A 19,236-nucleotide genomic window follows, 5' to 3' on the forward strand; every position below is an offset into this window, starting at 1 on the left:
TGTTCTCCAGCATTAAAAACGGTCAAAACGTACTTTGCTCAAGGACTTTACTCAAGGGCACTTCAACACGACACGTTGCTGTTGCAGGTATTTAACCAGTGACCTTGTGTTGGACTTGGAAGTACAGCACAGACAGGACACAAAGTTGGACTTGGATTTATTCATATTTTTGCATAAATTTACCTTTGCCATATCCTTTGCCAATCAATAGACACACAGGTGAGGAGAGAAGACCACATGCGACGTCAATGGAGAAGGTTAAATAAAATGCCACTGGATCAATACTAGGGTTACCTGTGTGTGTGTGTGTGTGTGTGTGTGTGTGTGTGTGTGTGTGTGTGTGTGTGTGTGTGTGTGTGTGTGTGTGTGTGTGTGCACATGTGCGTGTGCACGCGCGTGTGCGTGCATGCATCCTTGTTCCCCAGAGGCCCAAACATACCTACAGATGGTATGTGGACTCAAAGTATATACAATGTCTCCTCTGCATTCACTCACCCTAACTATTAGAAGCAATGGCCACTTTTAATACCGCGCTCTGGGCAGTTACTAGGGTTTAAGTGGCCTATTCAGGATCACTTCGACACATCTTTGGGGCCGGGGGGAGAACCAGGGACTTTCTGACTCCCGGGCGGTCACTTTACCAATTCAGCTATGGACACTCGTGATACCATAGGCTGATTTTGTAGTTTTTCCAGTTCATGTTAAAGACTATTAGACTAAAGAGATTAAAAAAAACCCCAAAAAAACATTGCAGGCTAATAAGCAACGCAACTGAAGCAAAACATTTTCATAATGGGTGTGTTAGATTTCAGTGAGGCATAGGTGTACCAATGTGCAAGCAGAGACAGCACTGACACCAAAATCTCTAACACCCCAATTGTAAATGTGATTGACGTAGCCACATCACAGTGTATTGTACAATACATGCAGGCTCATGCTGCAAACGTTTAGTTTTACCTAAACCAAAATAAACTACAAAATCAGACAAGGGTTTGGCCCCCCTTGAAGTGGTTATATAAGGCCAGGGAAATAACTGCATATAATGACGAGGGTTGTTTACAGTATATGTTAGTGTATCTGCGTGCACAACTGCATGTGTGTGTGTGTGTGTGTGTGTGTGTGTGTGTGCCTGCAGTGTACCTCTAGGTTTGGCTGTTTTGAGCAGAACTCTGATGAGCTCAGGGACGTCAAAGTACGCGGCATAGTGCAGAGCGTTCATGTTGGTCCAGCGACTCCTAAGACTGACGTCAGCTCCCAGGGTGATCAGCTGAGCCGAAAGACGCAGAGCTGCTGCTGGATCGCCTACAACATGTATCACAAACAAAGTAAGCATAACCGAATATACAACAGTCAATCTAGTGCCTGTCATCCATTGCATTCATTATTTGGTTCAAATCGACTCTGACTTGCTGTCAAGTAGGCTACAAACTCCAGCAGAGGCCTCACCACATGGGTTGCACTTATCACAGCTGCTTTGTAAAAGGTTGCACGTTGCTCTTATGGGGGTGCGGTGAAATGGTCTGTCCGTCTGTCTATATTTGATCTAACTTACCAACTCCATGCGCTCCAGCCTTACAAGCGTAGTGGAGCAGGGTCATATCTGTCAATCCATCCCGGTCGTTGACATGGCAACCCCGCTTCAGGATCTGGGAGAGAGGGATGAGAGAACAGGGAGAAATTTTCACTTGGAGAGAAAGATGGATTGATGGAGAAAGAGAAAGGAGAGAAGTACAAGAGAGAAGATGTATTTAAAGATGGAGTGCCGTGATTATTTTAAAACATGATCATCAGGAATTATTATTATTTTTCAAAAAAGTGTACAGTATTTGTTAAAATGTCGTTTTTATGTGGACATGCCCACCAGTTCATTAAACTATGCCTGGCTTCAGTTCAGGTGGATCACCACCCAACACCACCCACCAGGCAAGGTGGGTGGTGTTGGGTGGTGATCCACCTGAAGCCGCACCCACAGCTGTTATTGTATGATAAAGCGGGAGGGGTTAGGGGAGGGGATGATATTGTGATGTCACTATATTACTGTTATTTTCATTGGCACGTTTGACGGTCAAGGTTTCAGCCTCCAAGAAGAAACCCTAAATACAAAGGGAAGACATCATTGCACATAACAACTACACCTCATAAACACATGAAAAACTGGAAAAATTACAAAAATCCCAGCACTCCATCTTTAACTCTATAATTGCGGCTAGCTGTTAGCATAAACACCAGCTCCAGGGGCCATCGCATACGTTCACTTTAAATAGACTGTGTTTGCCCGGAATATATATGCAATCCCATAGTTGGAACGGTGGGGCGTTGCTATGGGAACCGGACCAATGTTAAAGGCTTCTGTAGGCATCAACCATTATATAGACGGAGTCCACGTATATATACAAACTTGGGATATGACGCCACCTAGCGTCGATGTACGTATATATACGGACTTGGGAAAGAAAGAATTAAAGGATAACATACAGTGAGACAGCCATTACTAGTCATTTCTGTATTCTGGTGCATGTTATCCCGCTTCTTAAACGTGGACTACTAAGTCAATCACCAAAAATACTAATTAAACAATTAGCGATTTACCGTACAAGCTTCCATTTCGGCAGGAATGTAAAGAGGTAATTGCAAACAGCAAAGTCAAGCTTTCAACAAAGCTGCACCATAATAATGAGGTAGAAGTATTTATAATTATGCAGGTTATATGGACCTCAGTTATGACCCTATTAGGAGTTGTACAGTTTGTGAATCATTTTCGTCTGTATACTGAGGCAATGGGCTGCTGCTGAGTCATACTACAGCAGCACACACTCATCCTCTGGCGTCATTCTCTTCCTCACTTTCTTTCTCTCCCTGTATGTATGTATGTATGTATGTATGTATGTATGTATGTATGTATGTATGTATGTATGTATGTATGTATGTATGTATGTATGTATGTATGTATGTATGTATGTATGTATGTATGTATGTATGTGTCGGTGTCCTCCAACTGCCAATAAGTGACCACCATTCTTGGTGACGTAACTAAGGTACGTTTCAAGGTTGGTATAAGGTCATTGTAACGAAGACTCTGACTAGGACGTTGGGCTATATGATATATGACATGTTTAGTATGACAATCCCTATATTTGGGCCTGAGCCGACCTAGTGCTGATATCGATAGATATGGTAGAACCATATATGGATAGAACCATATATGGATAGATCTAACTGGCTTAGTCATCATGACAAGCCTGGTCGGAGAATATATAGAGGGTCGGCTTCAGGGAGAAGGCAGAAGTCAAAGCATCCTGGTTTAAGTTCTAACCGGACACCACTGCGGGGGTCCTAAGCTAAGTAATCAGCAATACAGCCTTGAGCTATTTTATAGTCATATAACGGGTCTAGAGGATTTAGAATAGCATATTCAACCTTGAAACGTACTGTACATTAGTTACGTCACCAATAATGGTGGCCCCCTATTGGCCGGTGGAGGACACCGACATACATACATATTACATACCCAGCCGATCGCAGTACTTGCGCACTCTGCTTGCGCAAGTAATGACTGGGACAGCTTCGGGGTTCGGGAAAGTTGATTAAGTAGTCTCAATTTTTCAGTGGTAAAAGTTAACGTGGGCATGTGTCCCATCTTTATGATTACTGTTGTCTTTCACCGGCATGCGACTTCACTCACCTCCAGTCAAAGTGTGGACGGAGCTGTTTTGCTTAGTGTTGTGTTGCCATTTCCAATGCCACCTGTACTCCATCTATCTTGCCCTCTCTTTCAAAAGTGTGGTTCTTTTACGTCTTGTTTTGACTGTTCAAAGAATCAAAACTCAGTTTTACCACCACGGCCACGGGTAGTAGCGGCCGTGTAGGCCATCGGAAAATGAAGAAAAGGAAAATACTGATTGTGGTGCGCTGCAAAACGCAGAGTGTTTTATGGATTTAAGGTCTGTTTTGTCCACTGCCTGCACGTTAAATTAACATTCAGGAACTGGCAGTGTATTAAGAGGACAGGACGCTTCACTGACACTTCCTGTCCATCACTGGAGATGAGCTCTGCAGCTCTCTCTCTCTCTCTCTCTCTCTCTCTCTCTCTCTTTCTCTCTCTCTCTCTCTCTCTCTCTCTCTCTCTCTCTCTCTCTCTGATAGAGTGCTCATTTACCACCAAAACAACAGAACCACTTGGTAAGTGATATTTTTGGGTTAAAACAAGAGTTAAATAGCTCTATATTTCACTATCATGACTGTCTATCCAGCTCTTTATTAAATAGAAAATGCATTTTTAGGTCAGGATACCAATGTTATCCAATCACGAGAGAGACATCACAGGACGAATACAGGACGTGAAAAAATAAAATACAATAAAATTGGAACACAATAAAACTGAATCTGATCAATTATCTCAGGGTGGTTCATTCTCCTGATTTAGTGTCACAATTTTCACAAAAAACTAAGCTATGATGACTAAAACTGAGACTATATTGACAATTATGTCAACAAATAAAAACTAGACAAAATGTTAGGGAGGGACTAGTGGAGAAGAGATCCAGTAGAACTAAAAGAAGTGATTTAAATTGTTATGCTTGTATTGCTTGCATGCTGAAACACATTGTGAGATTGTAGATTGGCTATTTTCAGCCGATCTATAGTCAGGCATTAGGACGCCATCAAGGCATCGTCAAAATACATTTTAGTCGACTAAAATCTCATGATATTTAGTCGACTAAAACTAGATTAACACTAAAACTACAGTAAATAAAATATGTTCAAAAGTCTGACTAAAACTAAATAAAAATCTGCTGTCAAAATCAACACTATATCATCATTCAATTAGAGTTAGAATATTGCACCATTGACAGCGGCCGTACCTCAAATAGGAGCTATTCAAGTGAAGTGAGTCAAGTAATCCAAACATGCTGATGTGCTTAATTCAAGTCAGAAGGACATGTGGTGAAAGTGGCAGATCTCACAGTGGCTTTTCATAGACTTAGCATACAATTAACTGGCTTTTCATAGACGTAGCGTACAGTTAACTGGCTTTTCTTTTTTGCGAAACTGGGTCACAGTGAACTGCATACTCCTCTGTGTCACTGCAACTCTGAGAGTGTAAAAGTGGACCCTAAGAGGTCCGGTTTTACTGCCTCAGAGTTAAACAAGCACTGGCGTTGTGCCAGTAAAAACCACACACACGCACGCACGCACGCACGCACGCACACATACACACATACACACACGCGTGCGTGCGCACGCACTGGTGACCGGCCATTACAGAAGCCCAACAGCGCTGAACACTGAACAGAAATAGCACAAATAGAGCATAACTAGAGAGCCACCATAAACATCTTTTTAAAAGAATACGTGCTACAGTTAATCTTACATGTTCACTCATAGCCCCACATACGCACGAACGGACACACGCACACAACCTCTATCTATGCTTTTGAGCAGTAGCTCTATCCAGCTGTCCTATAGTAGCATTAAGGGTGGAGAGATGGACTCAATATCTATCTTTCTGTCTGTGTTGAGTTTCTATAGCACATGGTGTCATGTTTCAGGCCATCCTTTTGTTTCTTACAAAAATGAGGCAGTTATCCCACTTTATTACACAGCTTGGTTGAATGCTTGATTCTGATTTGTCATTCGCTGAATTCATCAGGGTGTTATTTCTTGATAATGACTGCTCTGCTCTATAACAGACTGATGGCTAATCAACGGCAGCTTTGATCAAAGCCTGCCTCAGAGCACTCGGCTCATATCAATCAGTGCCGTAAAAGAGAGAAGGAACTACTTTCTTGAGCGGACATATTTTGTATGCTAAATAGCCTAAATAAAACCCATGTTACTTATAGCCCTATTGTGTCAACCGTCTATTTATTATTTTATGCAAGTAGCAGTAATACGTGGAATAATGTCTGGCTACCCTTCAGGGTGATTAACCACCTCCGCGAATCACGCTGTTGGTGAATTATCTCCCAACAATGGCCAGCTAGCCAGACAGGGATACCTAATGGCTCGTACACACTGCCCAATATTTGCTCTGATTATGCTGTCGGGGAGCATTTTTGGCGCTCGTCGACAAAACCCCCAATCTGACGTAAAATCGGGCTTTGATCGGCGAGGTTTTGCTCGCTGTGTGTGAAAGGAGCTGCGAGAAGATCCAGCGCCGATAAAAGCGCTCGCCGACGCCTCCCCGACCATTTCTGAACATCTAGCACGTTTGATATTTGACTCTGTCGCCGACTGGATATCATACAGTATGAACTGGGTTGCGACTGCGACCCGATAAGGCCTGTATTACAGCCAATGAGAGCACACTGCTCACAGCACTGCTGTCTATCTGTCTGTCTGTCTGTCTGTCTGTCTGTCGACTGTATAGATGATCAGATATACCTACATGTATATATACTAGAATTTCGCGGGCCTTTGGCCCGCTCATCCTAACGCGATGCGTCGCAAATGGGAAGAAGGCAATGGCAACCCATGATGTTTTCATGTATGCATTTGCTTGGAAAGCGCAAAGTTGCCAAGCTGGCTGAGTGGCCCTGTTTGGTTTTGTGTATGTGCGTATGAAAGCGAGCATGGCAAGGCGCAGGAACAGTATACTGTACTGTACTGTACTGTAAGGCTTTGTACTGTACTGTAGTCATGTGTACTGTACTGTACTGTTCTCTGTACTGTTGTATTAGTGTTTTTTTATTATTATTATTATTACATGGATTAATATTCTGATGTACTGTACTGTACTGTTCTCTGTACTGTTGATATTATAGTTAGTAGTGTTGTGTTATTATTTATTATTATTATTATTATTATTATTACATGGATTAATATTCTGATGTGAGCTGTCTTTCTGTACTGTACTGTACTCATGTGTACTGTAGTGTTCGCTGTATTGTTGATATTATTGTTGTTATTAGTGTAGTGTTGTTATTTATTATTATTATTATGATAGAAAGAGCATGGCAAGGCGCAGGAACAGTATACTGTACTGTACTGTACTCATGTGTACTGTACTGTTCTCTGTACTGTTGTTAGTGTTGTGTGCTTATTTATTGTTATTATTATTATTACATGGATTAATATTCTGATGTACTGTACTGTTCTCTGTACTGTTGATATTATAGTTATTAGTGTTGTGTTATGATGTTTTATTATTATTATTATTATTACATGGATTAATATTCTGATGTGAGCTTTCTTTCTGTACTGTACTCATGTGTACTGTACTGTTCTGTACTGTTGTTATGATTAGTGTAGTGTTGTAATTGTGTATTATTATTATTATTATTAGCGTTTTGTGGCGTGTGTGTGTGTGTGTGCCATTTCAGCTGCGTCGCGAGGCGATCCAAAATCCCCCCCCCCCCGCGCACGCACGCACGCACACACCACACACACACACGTGTCTGCAGTGACACTGCGTTGTACACAGCTGTTCTATTTCATCCTTACTGACTGCCAGAGGCAGTGCTTAACACTGGACGCCAAGCATCCAGTGTTAAGCAGTCATCCAGGATTCATAGAACCATAGTTACATACGTGACTTACGTTTTGTGTTGCAGCGCGTTGTTGCAGCGTGTGCGTGTAGTGTTGTTGTTGTTATCCATATATGCGCCTCGGTTCGTCCCGATTGTACCACGCCAGGTGTCGACGCGGTCGTGTTTGCATGATTGTAACTGTGTATGTAATCGCGGCGCTCTCCATCCAAGTTAGAATCAGTGTAGAACCTGTGTTGTTGTTCTTCGTCTTCTTCTACTTTTGGTACACTGTGTGTGTGTGTGTGTGTGTGTGTGTGTGTGTGTGTGTGTGTGTGCGCGCGCGCACGCACGTGTGTGTGTGTGTGTGTGTGCGTGTGTGTGTACCGTGTAACTTCCGGTAGTGTTTCCGGAAGTGTGAAAGGTAACACGAAACACACGTGGGTCACGTGGTGGGGTTTTGAGCCATTGGGAAGGGGTGATGTAGTGTTGCCAGGTCCACGTATTGTAAGCGAGTGGTAGTGTGTGAAAGTATAGGCTGTAGGCTGTAGGAAGTCAGGGTTTGCGGCCTTGTTTACATAGACGTGGCAACAATGTTTGACAATGTTGGCGGCGCAGCCAATGAAAAGAGTGGAATGACGGGATGCAGTGTTGCCAGGTCTGCGAATTGTAAGCGAGTTGTAAGTAGCGTGTTGAATGGCATTTTTTCTGTGCTTGTTTGCATAGACGTGGCAACAAATTAGGCGGGGGTGTCGGTGCTTGTGGCGTGTTTGTGTTTATTATTGATATTGCTGTTGTTTGTGAGTGTGGACGGGAGTCGGCTGTAGTGGCAGTGCAATGACAGTTTTCACGCGGGTGTTGTTGAGTGTGGCCGTGCGGCGCGACATGAGGAGATAGCCGTGGATCGACGCGGAGGGTAAGACTGTGTCGTGTTAGTGTGTTGTTGCAGTGTGTGTTGCAGCGTGTTGCAGCGTGTCAGTGACGTAGTAGCTGGTGACTTTATGTTCCTTTCCTGGGCTTGGGCACATGTTTTCAAATGTATAATAGATATATAACCTTCATTCCGTCGGTAAATCCCTTTAGGCTACCCACATATTGGTAGCCTATATTAGCCCAATATTGCCGTTACGCATTTCACTTGAATGAATGTTGATAAAACTGCATCGGATTCGGAATCAACAGTGCAGAGCAAACTTTTCAGCGATCATGCTGGTGTGTGTGTGTGTGTGTGTGTGTGTGTGTGTGTGTGTGTGTGTGTGTGTGCGCGAGCGGAGAGAGACAGAGTTATTTAATGAAACTCAAGATTATAACGTCCTGTCTCGCTATAGCGCTATCACAAACATGCCGCCCTGTGTGTAGCCTGCATGGCTATTGCTGTGTGTGTGTGGCGTGCCGTGCACGGGGGGAGAGAGAGAGAGAGAGAGAGAGAGAGAGAGAGAGAGAGAGAGATGCGCCCTGTGTGGGTCTAAGGTCTCGCGCTTGTATCACCGCATCCTGCACGTGCATGTCAAAATGAATTGGAATAAAAAAAACAAAATAGCCGCTGCATCTTGGTGAACTCTTGCAGTGTGTGATCCCTGGTCGGCGATCAATCGTTTAGTGTGAAAGCCACAAAGATATAATTATTTAAAAAAAAGACTCCTGCAGTGTGAAATGTACAACGATCTGATGACTCGCCGACAACTTTAAAACTCCTACAGTGTGTAGGGGCCATTACTTAGTTCATAAATAAACTGACCTCAGGACTGAGCCTCAAGCCTGATTTATACTCGTACAACAGTGTCCCGTGCTAGAAGTGGTATTTTTGGCTGACCCTATACAGTATGATTTTTAATGCACTTCTGCTTTATTGTAAAGTGTGTGCATGTTTGTGTACATGTGCGCATGCCTAACCTCGTTGCCGATGATGTCTATCTTGTGCTGGACCTGAGGAACCCACTGTCTGACGATGGCAAACAGCTCTGGGATGGTGGTCTTTGGATCCATCAGGATCTCTAAGCAGGCTGGGTCATTAGGATCAAAGAACGTAAAGGCTGGAGGGAAGAGATTGAGAGAGAGAGAGAGAGAGAGAGAGAGAGAGAGAGAGAGAGAGAGAGAGAAAGAGAGAGAGAGAGAGAGAGCACTTTTACATTATAGATTGTATTCTCAAACATCTCAAACCACTGACTGATTGGCAGTAATTTGAGTGCATCAGCGTAACGGAACATAGAAGGACAGACAAGAACATCCAACAGAACACAAGAACACAACAAAGGTTTGGGTGTCTGTGGACTTCTATTTATGGTCGGTATGGTGGGAAATAAAGCCACGGTCCTTGGCGGTCTGAAGAACAAAATGGAAAAAGGAGAAGAGAGGAGGCAAATCAGACGAGAGACAGGGCAGAAGACGGATGAGCAGAGGACAGGAGAAACATAAGAGAGGACAGGGAAGGACAGGACGGAAGGACAAGGGAATTAGCCCATGAGACCTGAGACCACATTCTACAAAATCTGTTTTCAGATGCTGAAAACATTTTGTTCCAGGGACCCCCCGGAAGCAAATATTTGAGTTAAAAAACGTTCGCTGTGAAAGAATATATATTCAAAGATTTGCACACATTTGAAAGATTTTCCAAAAATAGCAGATCTACAAGCCTGTATAGTGCGGCACTACAAGCTTGTAGATCTGCTATTTATCAACAGCTAAAGTATCAAATAATGGTTAATGTGATTAAACGCTAAAGTGACAGATCAAATTAAAGCACGTGGCGATGACACAAAGGTAGACGAGAGGAGGATGACAGCAGAGGAGTGGAGGCAAACATTTAATCAAGCGTAGCGATAGTTCATTGAGGCACGGAAGACAGAAGGTTATATATTAGGCATGTAACGATATATCGTATATCGATATATATCGATATGAATCCCGCCGATATGAATCGATTTATTAAAATAAAATAATCGATTTTCACAAAAAAAAAGGTGTGTGATGTGAAATGTGAGCTTTAGTCATATTCCATCATATTCAAGTGCTTTTGGAGAGAAATGAGAGTCACTTTCAGTAGTAGAGCACTGTAGAGGGGAGCTGTGTGTGTCTGTGACTGTGCCCAGGTGATGATGGTCGTTGATGTTCATCAAGGAAGGCAATTACTGTATGTTTCTGCACTGTCAAAAGTAATGCTACTTCTTTTGCAATGTAGTTAAATAAAAAATGTGAAAAAAGCTCGGGGGGGTGGAAGATAAAAAAATCGTGAACCTCATATCGTGATACGAATCGTATCGTGAGTTGAGTGAATCGTTACATGCCTAACTATATGGAACTATATATATATATATAGTTCCCCTTAGTAATTCATACTGCTTCTTTAAATCAGCTGCCTCTCCAGGCCTCCCCCTTCTCACTCATTCGCTACGAGCTATCTCATCCACGCCCTCATTCCCACAGTGCAATTCAGGCGGCCTTCTTAAGCAGCCCCAGCTCACTACTCACTCTCCATGCTGAGCTGACAGGCAGCTCGTGAAGTTCTCCTCCCTGTAGTTCTTAGTCCTGGGGTTATGGGATATTATTGTATTGTTTGCGATTGTGTAGATTCATTGTGTTGAATCATGTGTTGTTCATGGATTATTGTATCTTTGGCTCTGCTTTGGGGGGGTTGTTGATATCAGAGCTGTGTCTTGCACAGCTAATCGGAGATATCAAATGTGATATCAGACCTGTGTCTCGGTACTCAGATTATCTGATAATCACATGAGCAGAGCCACGCTGCCATACTAACATGCAATAGGGTAATGCAACTTCCGCTCTCACCATGGCAAGACGTGTTTTCTCTCGCTCGTGCGCGTCTTCTGACTCAAAGTCGCGGTTTTTTCCACATTTTCTCTTTCTCCTCCTATGGTGTACGGATTCCTATCTTAATATACCAAGGGGATTACATCGAGGTGAAATGGAGAAAAACAAAACCGCAAAAGAGGATTTTCAACCTGATTCTCACAGCGACTTTTACCTGGTCAGTGACGAAAGCAACGTGAACAATGGTAAGCGTCCTGGACACGGCCTAGGAGCTATTCAGTCCTTGTTGGCCCGAAGAGACAAGCTCCAGCTTAGCAAAGTGAAGAGATCTTTCTGTCTCATTATTTTGTTACTGTCTGGCGACATCGAAAGTAACCCTGGTCCCGTGAACACACGACAAATGACAAGACTGCTCCGGAGTGGACAGATAGCGGTGGAGAACAATGGAATCGCCGTCGACACAACAACACCAATGTCGACCAGCCAGGCGACGACCAACGACAACAACTCCGCTGGCATCCTTCCTCACCAGCCAACCTGCACACCCATGCTGAATATACACGCTGACGTCCCGGTTGTGGATATTATATTCGCAAGAGCCGAGCGCGTCCCAGGCAACAGCAGGATGCGGAGGAGTGATCTAACGTCGGCGGCAGTCGAGGCACAAGACACGGTCAACACCACCATCTACAGGCGTGACGAGTCTCCACATCCAACCACGGGGGACAACGCGGCTGGAGACGGACCCAATCGGCCACACCGTGATACTTTACCTGCTATTTTTCCAGTCGACACCATGGCTCAATCAACCCCACCAGAGCCCACAACAAACCTGGACGAGGGACCCCTTCCCCCACTCCCGCCACCCCACGACGACCCCCACGCACCCCCACCCTCCCCCCACGGCAACCCGCGGCTACTACAGACATCAACAATGGCCCTCCGCTCCCCTACTTCATCACGGAGGAAATAAGCACCATAGTCAGAGCCAACGGACTACATATCTTTCACCTGAACGTCAACAGCCTTGGACCCAAAATGGCTGAAATCAGGCATATGTTTCAATGCGGTAAGGCGAACATCATTAGCTTCTCTGAAACTAAACTTGATGAGTCAACCAAAGACCCAGAAGTTGAAATAGAGAACTATTCTTTGATCAGAAACGACAGAACAGAAACAGGCATGGTGGTGGTGTGTGTATGTATATTCACAAAGACACTGAATATGTTACTCGTACTGACTTACAGCATGATGAAATTGAAACTGTGTGGGTTGAATTCATTTTCAAAAAGGCTAAATCAGTATTAGTGGGCACCGTCTACAGACCGCCTGACCAACATGGGTTCTATGATATACTTGAGGGGTGCTTAGCTGAGGAGGAATGTGTAGAGAAAATCCTGATTGGCGACTACAATACAGACATGCAACGTAAGGAAGCACCTGTGTTTAAGTCATTCAGTAAGTTCTGTGATCTACATAGTGTCAGTCAGCTAATTACCCAACCCACTAGAGTGTGTGATTCTACTCAAACTGTCATTGATCTCATTCTGTCCTCGGACAAATCCAGAATCTCCAAGAAAGGGGTTATTGTATGTGGGCTTAGTGATCATTTTATGATATTCTGTACCCGCAAAATACAAAAACTTAAGACCGGCTGCCACAAAACAGTCATATCAAGGGACCTCAAAAACTACTCTAGTGAGGTCTTTAACCAAGTATTGGAGAGTCTGGATTGGTCCGATGAGCTTAAAAGCACACTTGTCGAAGAAGCTTGGCTTGGCTTCAAAACCAAATATACATCAGTACTGAACAACATGGCTCCTTTGAGAACCACCAGGGGCAAAACCCGCTCGGAACCATGGATGAATTCGGACATACTGGCTGCAATGAAAGCCAGAGACAAAAAATGCTCTGAATTTCTAAAATGCAAGTCAAAGCTAGCCAAGCGCTTCGACAGTGTTCGCCAAGCTCGTTTGAACAACCTAAATACCCAACGAATCAAGCTAAGGAACAGTGTAACTGCCATGACCAAATCAGCTAAAAGTAACTTCATCAATGATAAAGCACAGGAAAACAAAAACAATCCTCATGAGCTCTGGAAGCTACTAAACAATCAACTAGGCTATGGTCAGAAACTAAAAACCAGGTTTTCAAACATAAACATCAAATCGGACAACACTCTCATCACTGACAACCTTGATGTGGCCAACTACTTGAATATCTTCTTTACAAACATAGCAACAACTCTGGTTAACAAACTGCCCTCCCACTCTGGGCTCTTTGGTGTAGAGCACATTACAACCTTCTACAGAAACCTAGGTGTTTGTAAAGACGATTTTAAACTAGTTATGGTAACAACTGATGAGGTAATTAAGAAACTGAGTGCCCTCCAACCCCACAAGGCCACAGGCCATGACAACATTCCCTCCAAATTTCTCAGAGACTCAGCCATCTCTATAGCTCCAATCATCACCCACATAGTAAACCTCTCCATCAAACAGGGACAGGTCCCCCAAGATTTCAAACTGGCCAAAGTAACCCCCTTGCACAAGAAAGGGAGTAAATTAGACCCCGGCAACTACCGCCCTATTTCTATTCTTAGTTCCATCTCGAAAGTGATGGAAAAAATAGTCTATGAACAGGTTGAAAAGTAGTTTGTACGAGATCCAATCTGGCTTCAGAACATCCCACTCCACTGACACATGCCTTCTCTATTTGAGCGACCACATCAAACAAGAGGTGGACGCTGGCAAATACTGCGGCATGGTCATGCTGGACCTCCAAAAGGCTTTTGACACCGTGAACCACTCCATACTGGTTAACAAGCTAAAAGCAATTGGTTTCGATAGCACATCAGTGAGCTGGATGCAATCCTACCTGGAGGGGAGAGAACAGATGGTGGAAGTGAACGGAACACTGTCCCCCCCCTCCCAGTGAGCTGTGGCGTTCCACAAGGAAGCATACTAGGGCCTCTACTGTTCCTAATATATGTAAACGACATGACTTCAGCTTGTGACTGCAACTTGTTCCTGTTCGCAGATGACTCAGCACTGCTGGTCTCGGACAGGGACAAACTGCAGGTTGAAAATGCCCTCAGCTCTGAACTCGGTAGAATCTGCACCTGGCTCGCTGATAACAAACTATCTTTACACCTGGGAAAAACTGAATCCATTCTCTTTGGCTCTAATAGTAATCTCAGCAAGGCAAATGGCTTCTTGGTTAAAGTGGGTGACAATGTTATCACACGTAAAGATGAAATTACCTACCTAGGTTCCATCCTGGAGGCTAATCTTTCCGGTGATAAAATGGCCACCAACGTAATCAAAAAGGTCAACCATAGAACAAGATTCCTTTACAGGATCTCCTCACTGGTCAACAAAAACACCTTGAAGACCTTAACAGGAGCCCTTGTACAGGGTTTCTTTGACTATGCATGCACCTCCTGGTACCACAGCACCTCAAAGGCCCTTAAAACCAGGCTCCAGACTTCCCAAAACAAACTGGTCAGGCTCCTACTTGACCTAGCCCCCCGAACCCACCTCACCCCTGCCCACTTCGACAGGCTGGAATGGCTTAGGGTCGACGACAGAGTACAGCATCTTGCAATGGGTCTGGTCCACAAGATTCGATACACCACCAAGATACCCATGTACCTGTCTAGATACTTCCTTAATGTTAACGAAGTCCACACCCACAACACCAGAGGGAGTGCAACGAACCATGTACAACCCAGATTCGGCACAAACAAGGGACTAAATTATTTTCGCTCCTATGCCACCAAAATGTGGAACGCCCTACCAACTGTCATTAAGACATGCGAATCCCTTGACTCTTTCAAAACCGCTCTCAAAGGGCACCTACGGACGGCTGCAATTCGAAACTGGCCCCTGTAAAATCGGAATCCCTCAAACACGAACGCAAGGACAACACAAGAGACGGTCGCGGCCACACAGCCAACTCAAGGTATGGCCACTGAGCCAACTTGGGGACCCAACGCAAGGACAACACAAGAGACGGTCACGGCCACACAGCCAACTCAAAGTACGGCCACGGAGCCGACTTGGGGACCCAACGCAGCTCCTCCAAGGAAAACAAACAATTTAACGGAGCTGAACGTGAATCCCCCCCACCGCCCACCCCTTTTTTTCCCCTCACTGTATATGTTTCTTTTCCCTTTTTACCTCCTTTATGATGAATTCCTGTTCTGTCTATAGAAGTGTCTATTTGTACGTCTCTAAATGTTTTGATGATTTGAACATGGTGGACCCTATTGGAAACAAGTGTAATGCTTAATTGGGTCGTCCACTCACAGTTAACAGCCTTTGTATTGAGTTTGTGCTTGAAATGTACTGTAATTCTGCAAACTGTTAATAAATTCTTCAATCAATCAATCAATCAAAGCTTTGCAATGAAATGGTTTATGGTCAATCTGAGCTGAAGTGTGTCAATGAACTATAGATGGGAACTCCTCTCATCTTAGCGGAAAACTACTGTGCACGGCTTGCAGTTTCTCTTACGGCAAATCCAGCAGGACTGACTCATATGGATATTTCATTTCACTAAGTAACAGTAATCAGTTCTGTTGTAATGACTTGGGTGTTAAGGTAGTGTTTCTCTTGACTGTGGATGTTGGCCGGATCTTACTGGAAATGCACAGTGAAGATCTCCATTACATTGAAGAAGAAGAAAAAAGTGCCTTTGTATGATAAAGATGTGACAATATATTGTCACATCTTTGACGAAATACCTCAATATCGATATTGTGATGATTCTGGGGATGACTATAGACGAATCGGCAGAACGGCAACCATAGCTGTGGTGGCGCCGCCGCTTAAATACAGCCGCGCAACATGCACAGCAGCTATGATTGCCTACAGGGCAGCACTCCGTGGATTCGTCTATAGGTGTTCTGTCAAAATACTTATCCAATGAGGTTTTTGATATATAATCATCAGTAATGCTTACTGTATATAAGTAATTGGTTAAAGGCAAATAATACTACAGCTAGAACATTCAGGCAAATTCAGAATTAGGCGTTAATATGTCATAAACTAAAACTATACACTATTACAATATCCCAAATCCCATAGATATGTAGTCTCATGACACAATATTGATATAATATTGATATTGCCCAGCTCTACTATATTGCATGGATCAAATACAGTCCGTGGGGACTCAGTGGTTCAAAACATATTAATCTAAACTAACCTTAAGCCTAGCCCAAGCCCAAACCTTGGTTTAAATCAAACTAACTTTGATGTTTGGTCTCCGAAGTGGAAGACGCGGGTTCCAACACGTGGGCCTACAGAATGCAGCTTTAATGTGAATTATTCTAAAGAAAATACATCCACATTAACAGAGAAGCCTTTTTCTATCCAGACAAAAAACTAAAGGTTGAGGCCACTGTTTTTGAGCCACCAGTACCCGTACCGGCTCGTGGCCCAATACAGTGAACGCCTTTTCTCTCTGTACCTTGTTTCAAATCTCTTCTGAAAACGCACTATAATAAAGCTGCTTTTATTCCCCTACCCTACCGTTTTCATTGTTAATACTTTTTTGTTAAATTATTATTATTATGATGAATAAATACATATATCTATTGCGCTGCTACTTCTGTCTCCCTCTCAACTTTCCTACTGTCTCTTATTCTTCTCGCACGCACACAGGCACACACTGGCACAATTACGCACGCATGGACACAAAGTGTATAAAGGAACTGGCCAACTCTGCTGTTTGTCCACTGAATACCAATGAGCCCGGTCTGAATAGCAGCAACCCTGCCTAACACAATCAATAGCCGGCTATGAAATGTTGTATCGACCACACTGACTGTCATATGGAATCCAAAGCCATTCACAACAGAGGAGGGAAGAATGTATTGACAATGACATCCCATTGAGCTAAGTGATCTGTAGGCGTGTGTGCTTGTGTATGTGTCTTAAAATGAGTTTTTCATCTTGTCTGGACCTGGTCCCAGACATCAGTGGTACTGTACTAGAGCTCTTCCGAATACCTGAAAGGACCCGAGACTGACACAGGTCGGATCCATGTTTTATCATAATCACTCGGACTGGGTCGGAATCGTCCGTATCCCCCGCAGAACTCGGGTCTGTCAATCAATATGTGTAATACCCGAGTGGATCCGAGAAGACCCGTACTGTGTGTGTGACGTGTGTACTTTCAGCTTTTTTTGCTATTGTTAATAAAATATTCAATCAATGTGTGATGATGTGTGTGTGTGTGTGTGTGTGACTGTGTCTCTCTCTCTCTGTGTCCGCTGTGCTCTCTGCGGAGGGAAAACGCAATGAACTGAAGTGCGGTTTAACTTGCGTGATAGTTTATGCTGATCAGGTTAGTGTAGCAGTGAAATGAATGGCTGTGTTAATAATGAATTGCATTTTTATAGCGCTTTTACAAGTGCTCAAAGCGCTTTACAATGGTTCATTCATTCATACATTGCGAGGTGAAGCGGCGAACAGTCGACGCCAGCGTCCTCACTTCCCACATTCACACACCAATGGTGGCAAGCCAACACCAACCAACTCATTGGAGGCAATGTAGGGTTCAATGTCTTGCCCAAGGACACTTCGACATGTGGACAGGAGATTCCGGGATTCAAACCGCCGACCCAGGGATCATTGGACGACCTGCTCTACCTCCTGAGCCACAGGCGCCCTTGTGTGATGATTATGTGTGATGATTATGCTGGTTTAGGATCAGCAGCACAAGAGCTACGCAATGTGCATGTGTACCATGAAAGACAAGCCAGGACAGGGCCTGATTTGAAAACACTGGCGTACAGTCATGGATCCCGACAACAGTGTTGACCTCAACGAGTTAAAATGGTAAATGGTGCATTTATATAGGTGCATTTATATAGCGCCTTTATCCAAGGCGCTTTACATAGATTGTGCATTACATTCACCCATTCATACACCGATTGCGGCGGAAGCCATGCAAGGTACCAACCAGCACATCGGGAGCAATTTGGGGTTCAGTATTTTCTGTTTATTAAAGAGCTGGAGAGACAGCGAGACTGTTTCTGAACAAACACTTTAGTCTATAGGAATGATTACTATCAGAATATAGTGATTTAACCTTTTAACAAAAAATGTTTTGTTTTACCCAAAGAATATCACTTACCCTTGAACTGAAGTGATATTGATACATTTCAAATATTATCAAAGTATTCTACGGCAACCCTGGACTCGCGTCACGGCACCCACTTTGAGAACCACTGGTATGGCATGTACTTAAGGTGGCACCACCTACCATAGTCTTGGGGCAGAGGGGCCTGTGCGGACAGGTGCACCATGGGTCTGCGGCGTGGCTCGTGGACTGGGCTCTGGTACTCTGACACCGGCTCCGGCTCCGCCTCTCCCTCCTCTGGCTTCGGCACTCCGGGCGCCGCCTCGTCCACCGCCTCCACATCCTCCTCTCCTCTCTCCTCCTGCTCCTCCCCACCGCCTCCTTCCTCGGCTCTCCCCTCCTCCTCCTCCTCCCTCTCGACGTCCTCCAGCTCGTACTCCTCCTCGTCCTCCTCTTCCTCCTCCTCTTCCTCCTCCGTCAGCACCTCCTCCTCCTCCTTCTCCACCCTGCCCTCCTCCTGCTCCTCCCGGTCGTGCCTCTCCTTCTGCTGGGCCTCCGTCTCCTCCAGCTTCTCCCCTTTAGTCATGATGTTGTTGTTGTTGTTGCTGCTGCTGGGCCTGAGGAGGAGAGAGGGAGACACAAATACAACATTCAGACGGTTTTCTGCCATTTTGTTACCATCTTCATTTCTGTAAACACGCACACAAGCAGTGCCAGTGTTGTTTATGGCAGCACATTTTGATTTTAGTTTTAGTCTCTTCATTAGTTTCTAAAATGTTTTGCTGGGCCTTGATGCCGTTGTAATGACTTTTACACTACAATTTTTACACTTGCTGAAAATAGCTGATCTACAAGCTCACGTGTTGCAGCACGACGCATTGTGAGCTTATAGATCTGCTAGTTTCAGCAT

General features: G+C 44.2%; 1 protein-coding gene across 1 annotated transcript in view; it reads right to left on the minus strand.

Annotated features, from left to right (window-relative positions):
• clip3 (CAP-GLY domain containing linker protein 3) overlaps positions 1-18,912 on the minus strand; it is a gene marked incomplete at both ends in the record, with an annotated part of 28,683 nt that extends 9,771 nt beyond the window's left edge. Inside the window, 4 exons of the mRNA XM_079513636.1 lie at positions 1,141-1,302; positions 1,553-1,646; positions 9,360-9,499; positions 18,510-18,912. Coding sequence (XP_079369762.1) covers positions 1,141-1,302; positions 1,553-1,646; positions 9,360-9,499; positions 18,510-18,912 — 799 coding nt within the window. The remainder of the gene's footprint in view (positions 1-1,140; positions 1,303-1,552; positions 1,647-9,359; positions 9,500-18,509) is intronic.
• Positions 18,913-19,236: the final 324 nt, after the last annotated feature.

This window comes from Electrona antarctica, assembly GCF_951216825.1.
Source record: "Electrona antarctica genome assembly, chromosome: 11".
NCBI classification, from domain to species: domain Eukaryota; kingdom Metazoa; phylum Chordata; class Actinopteri; order Myctophiformes; family Myctophidae; genus Electrona; species Electrona antarctica.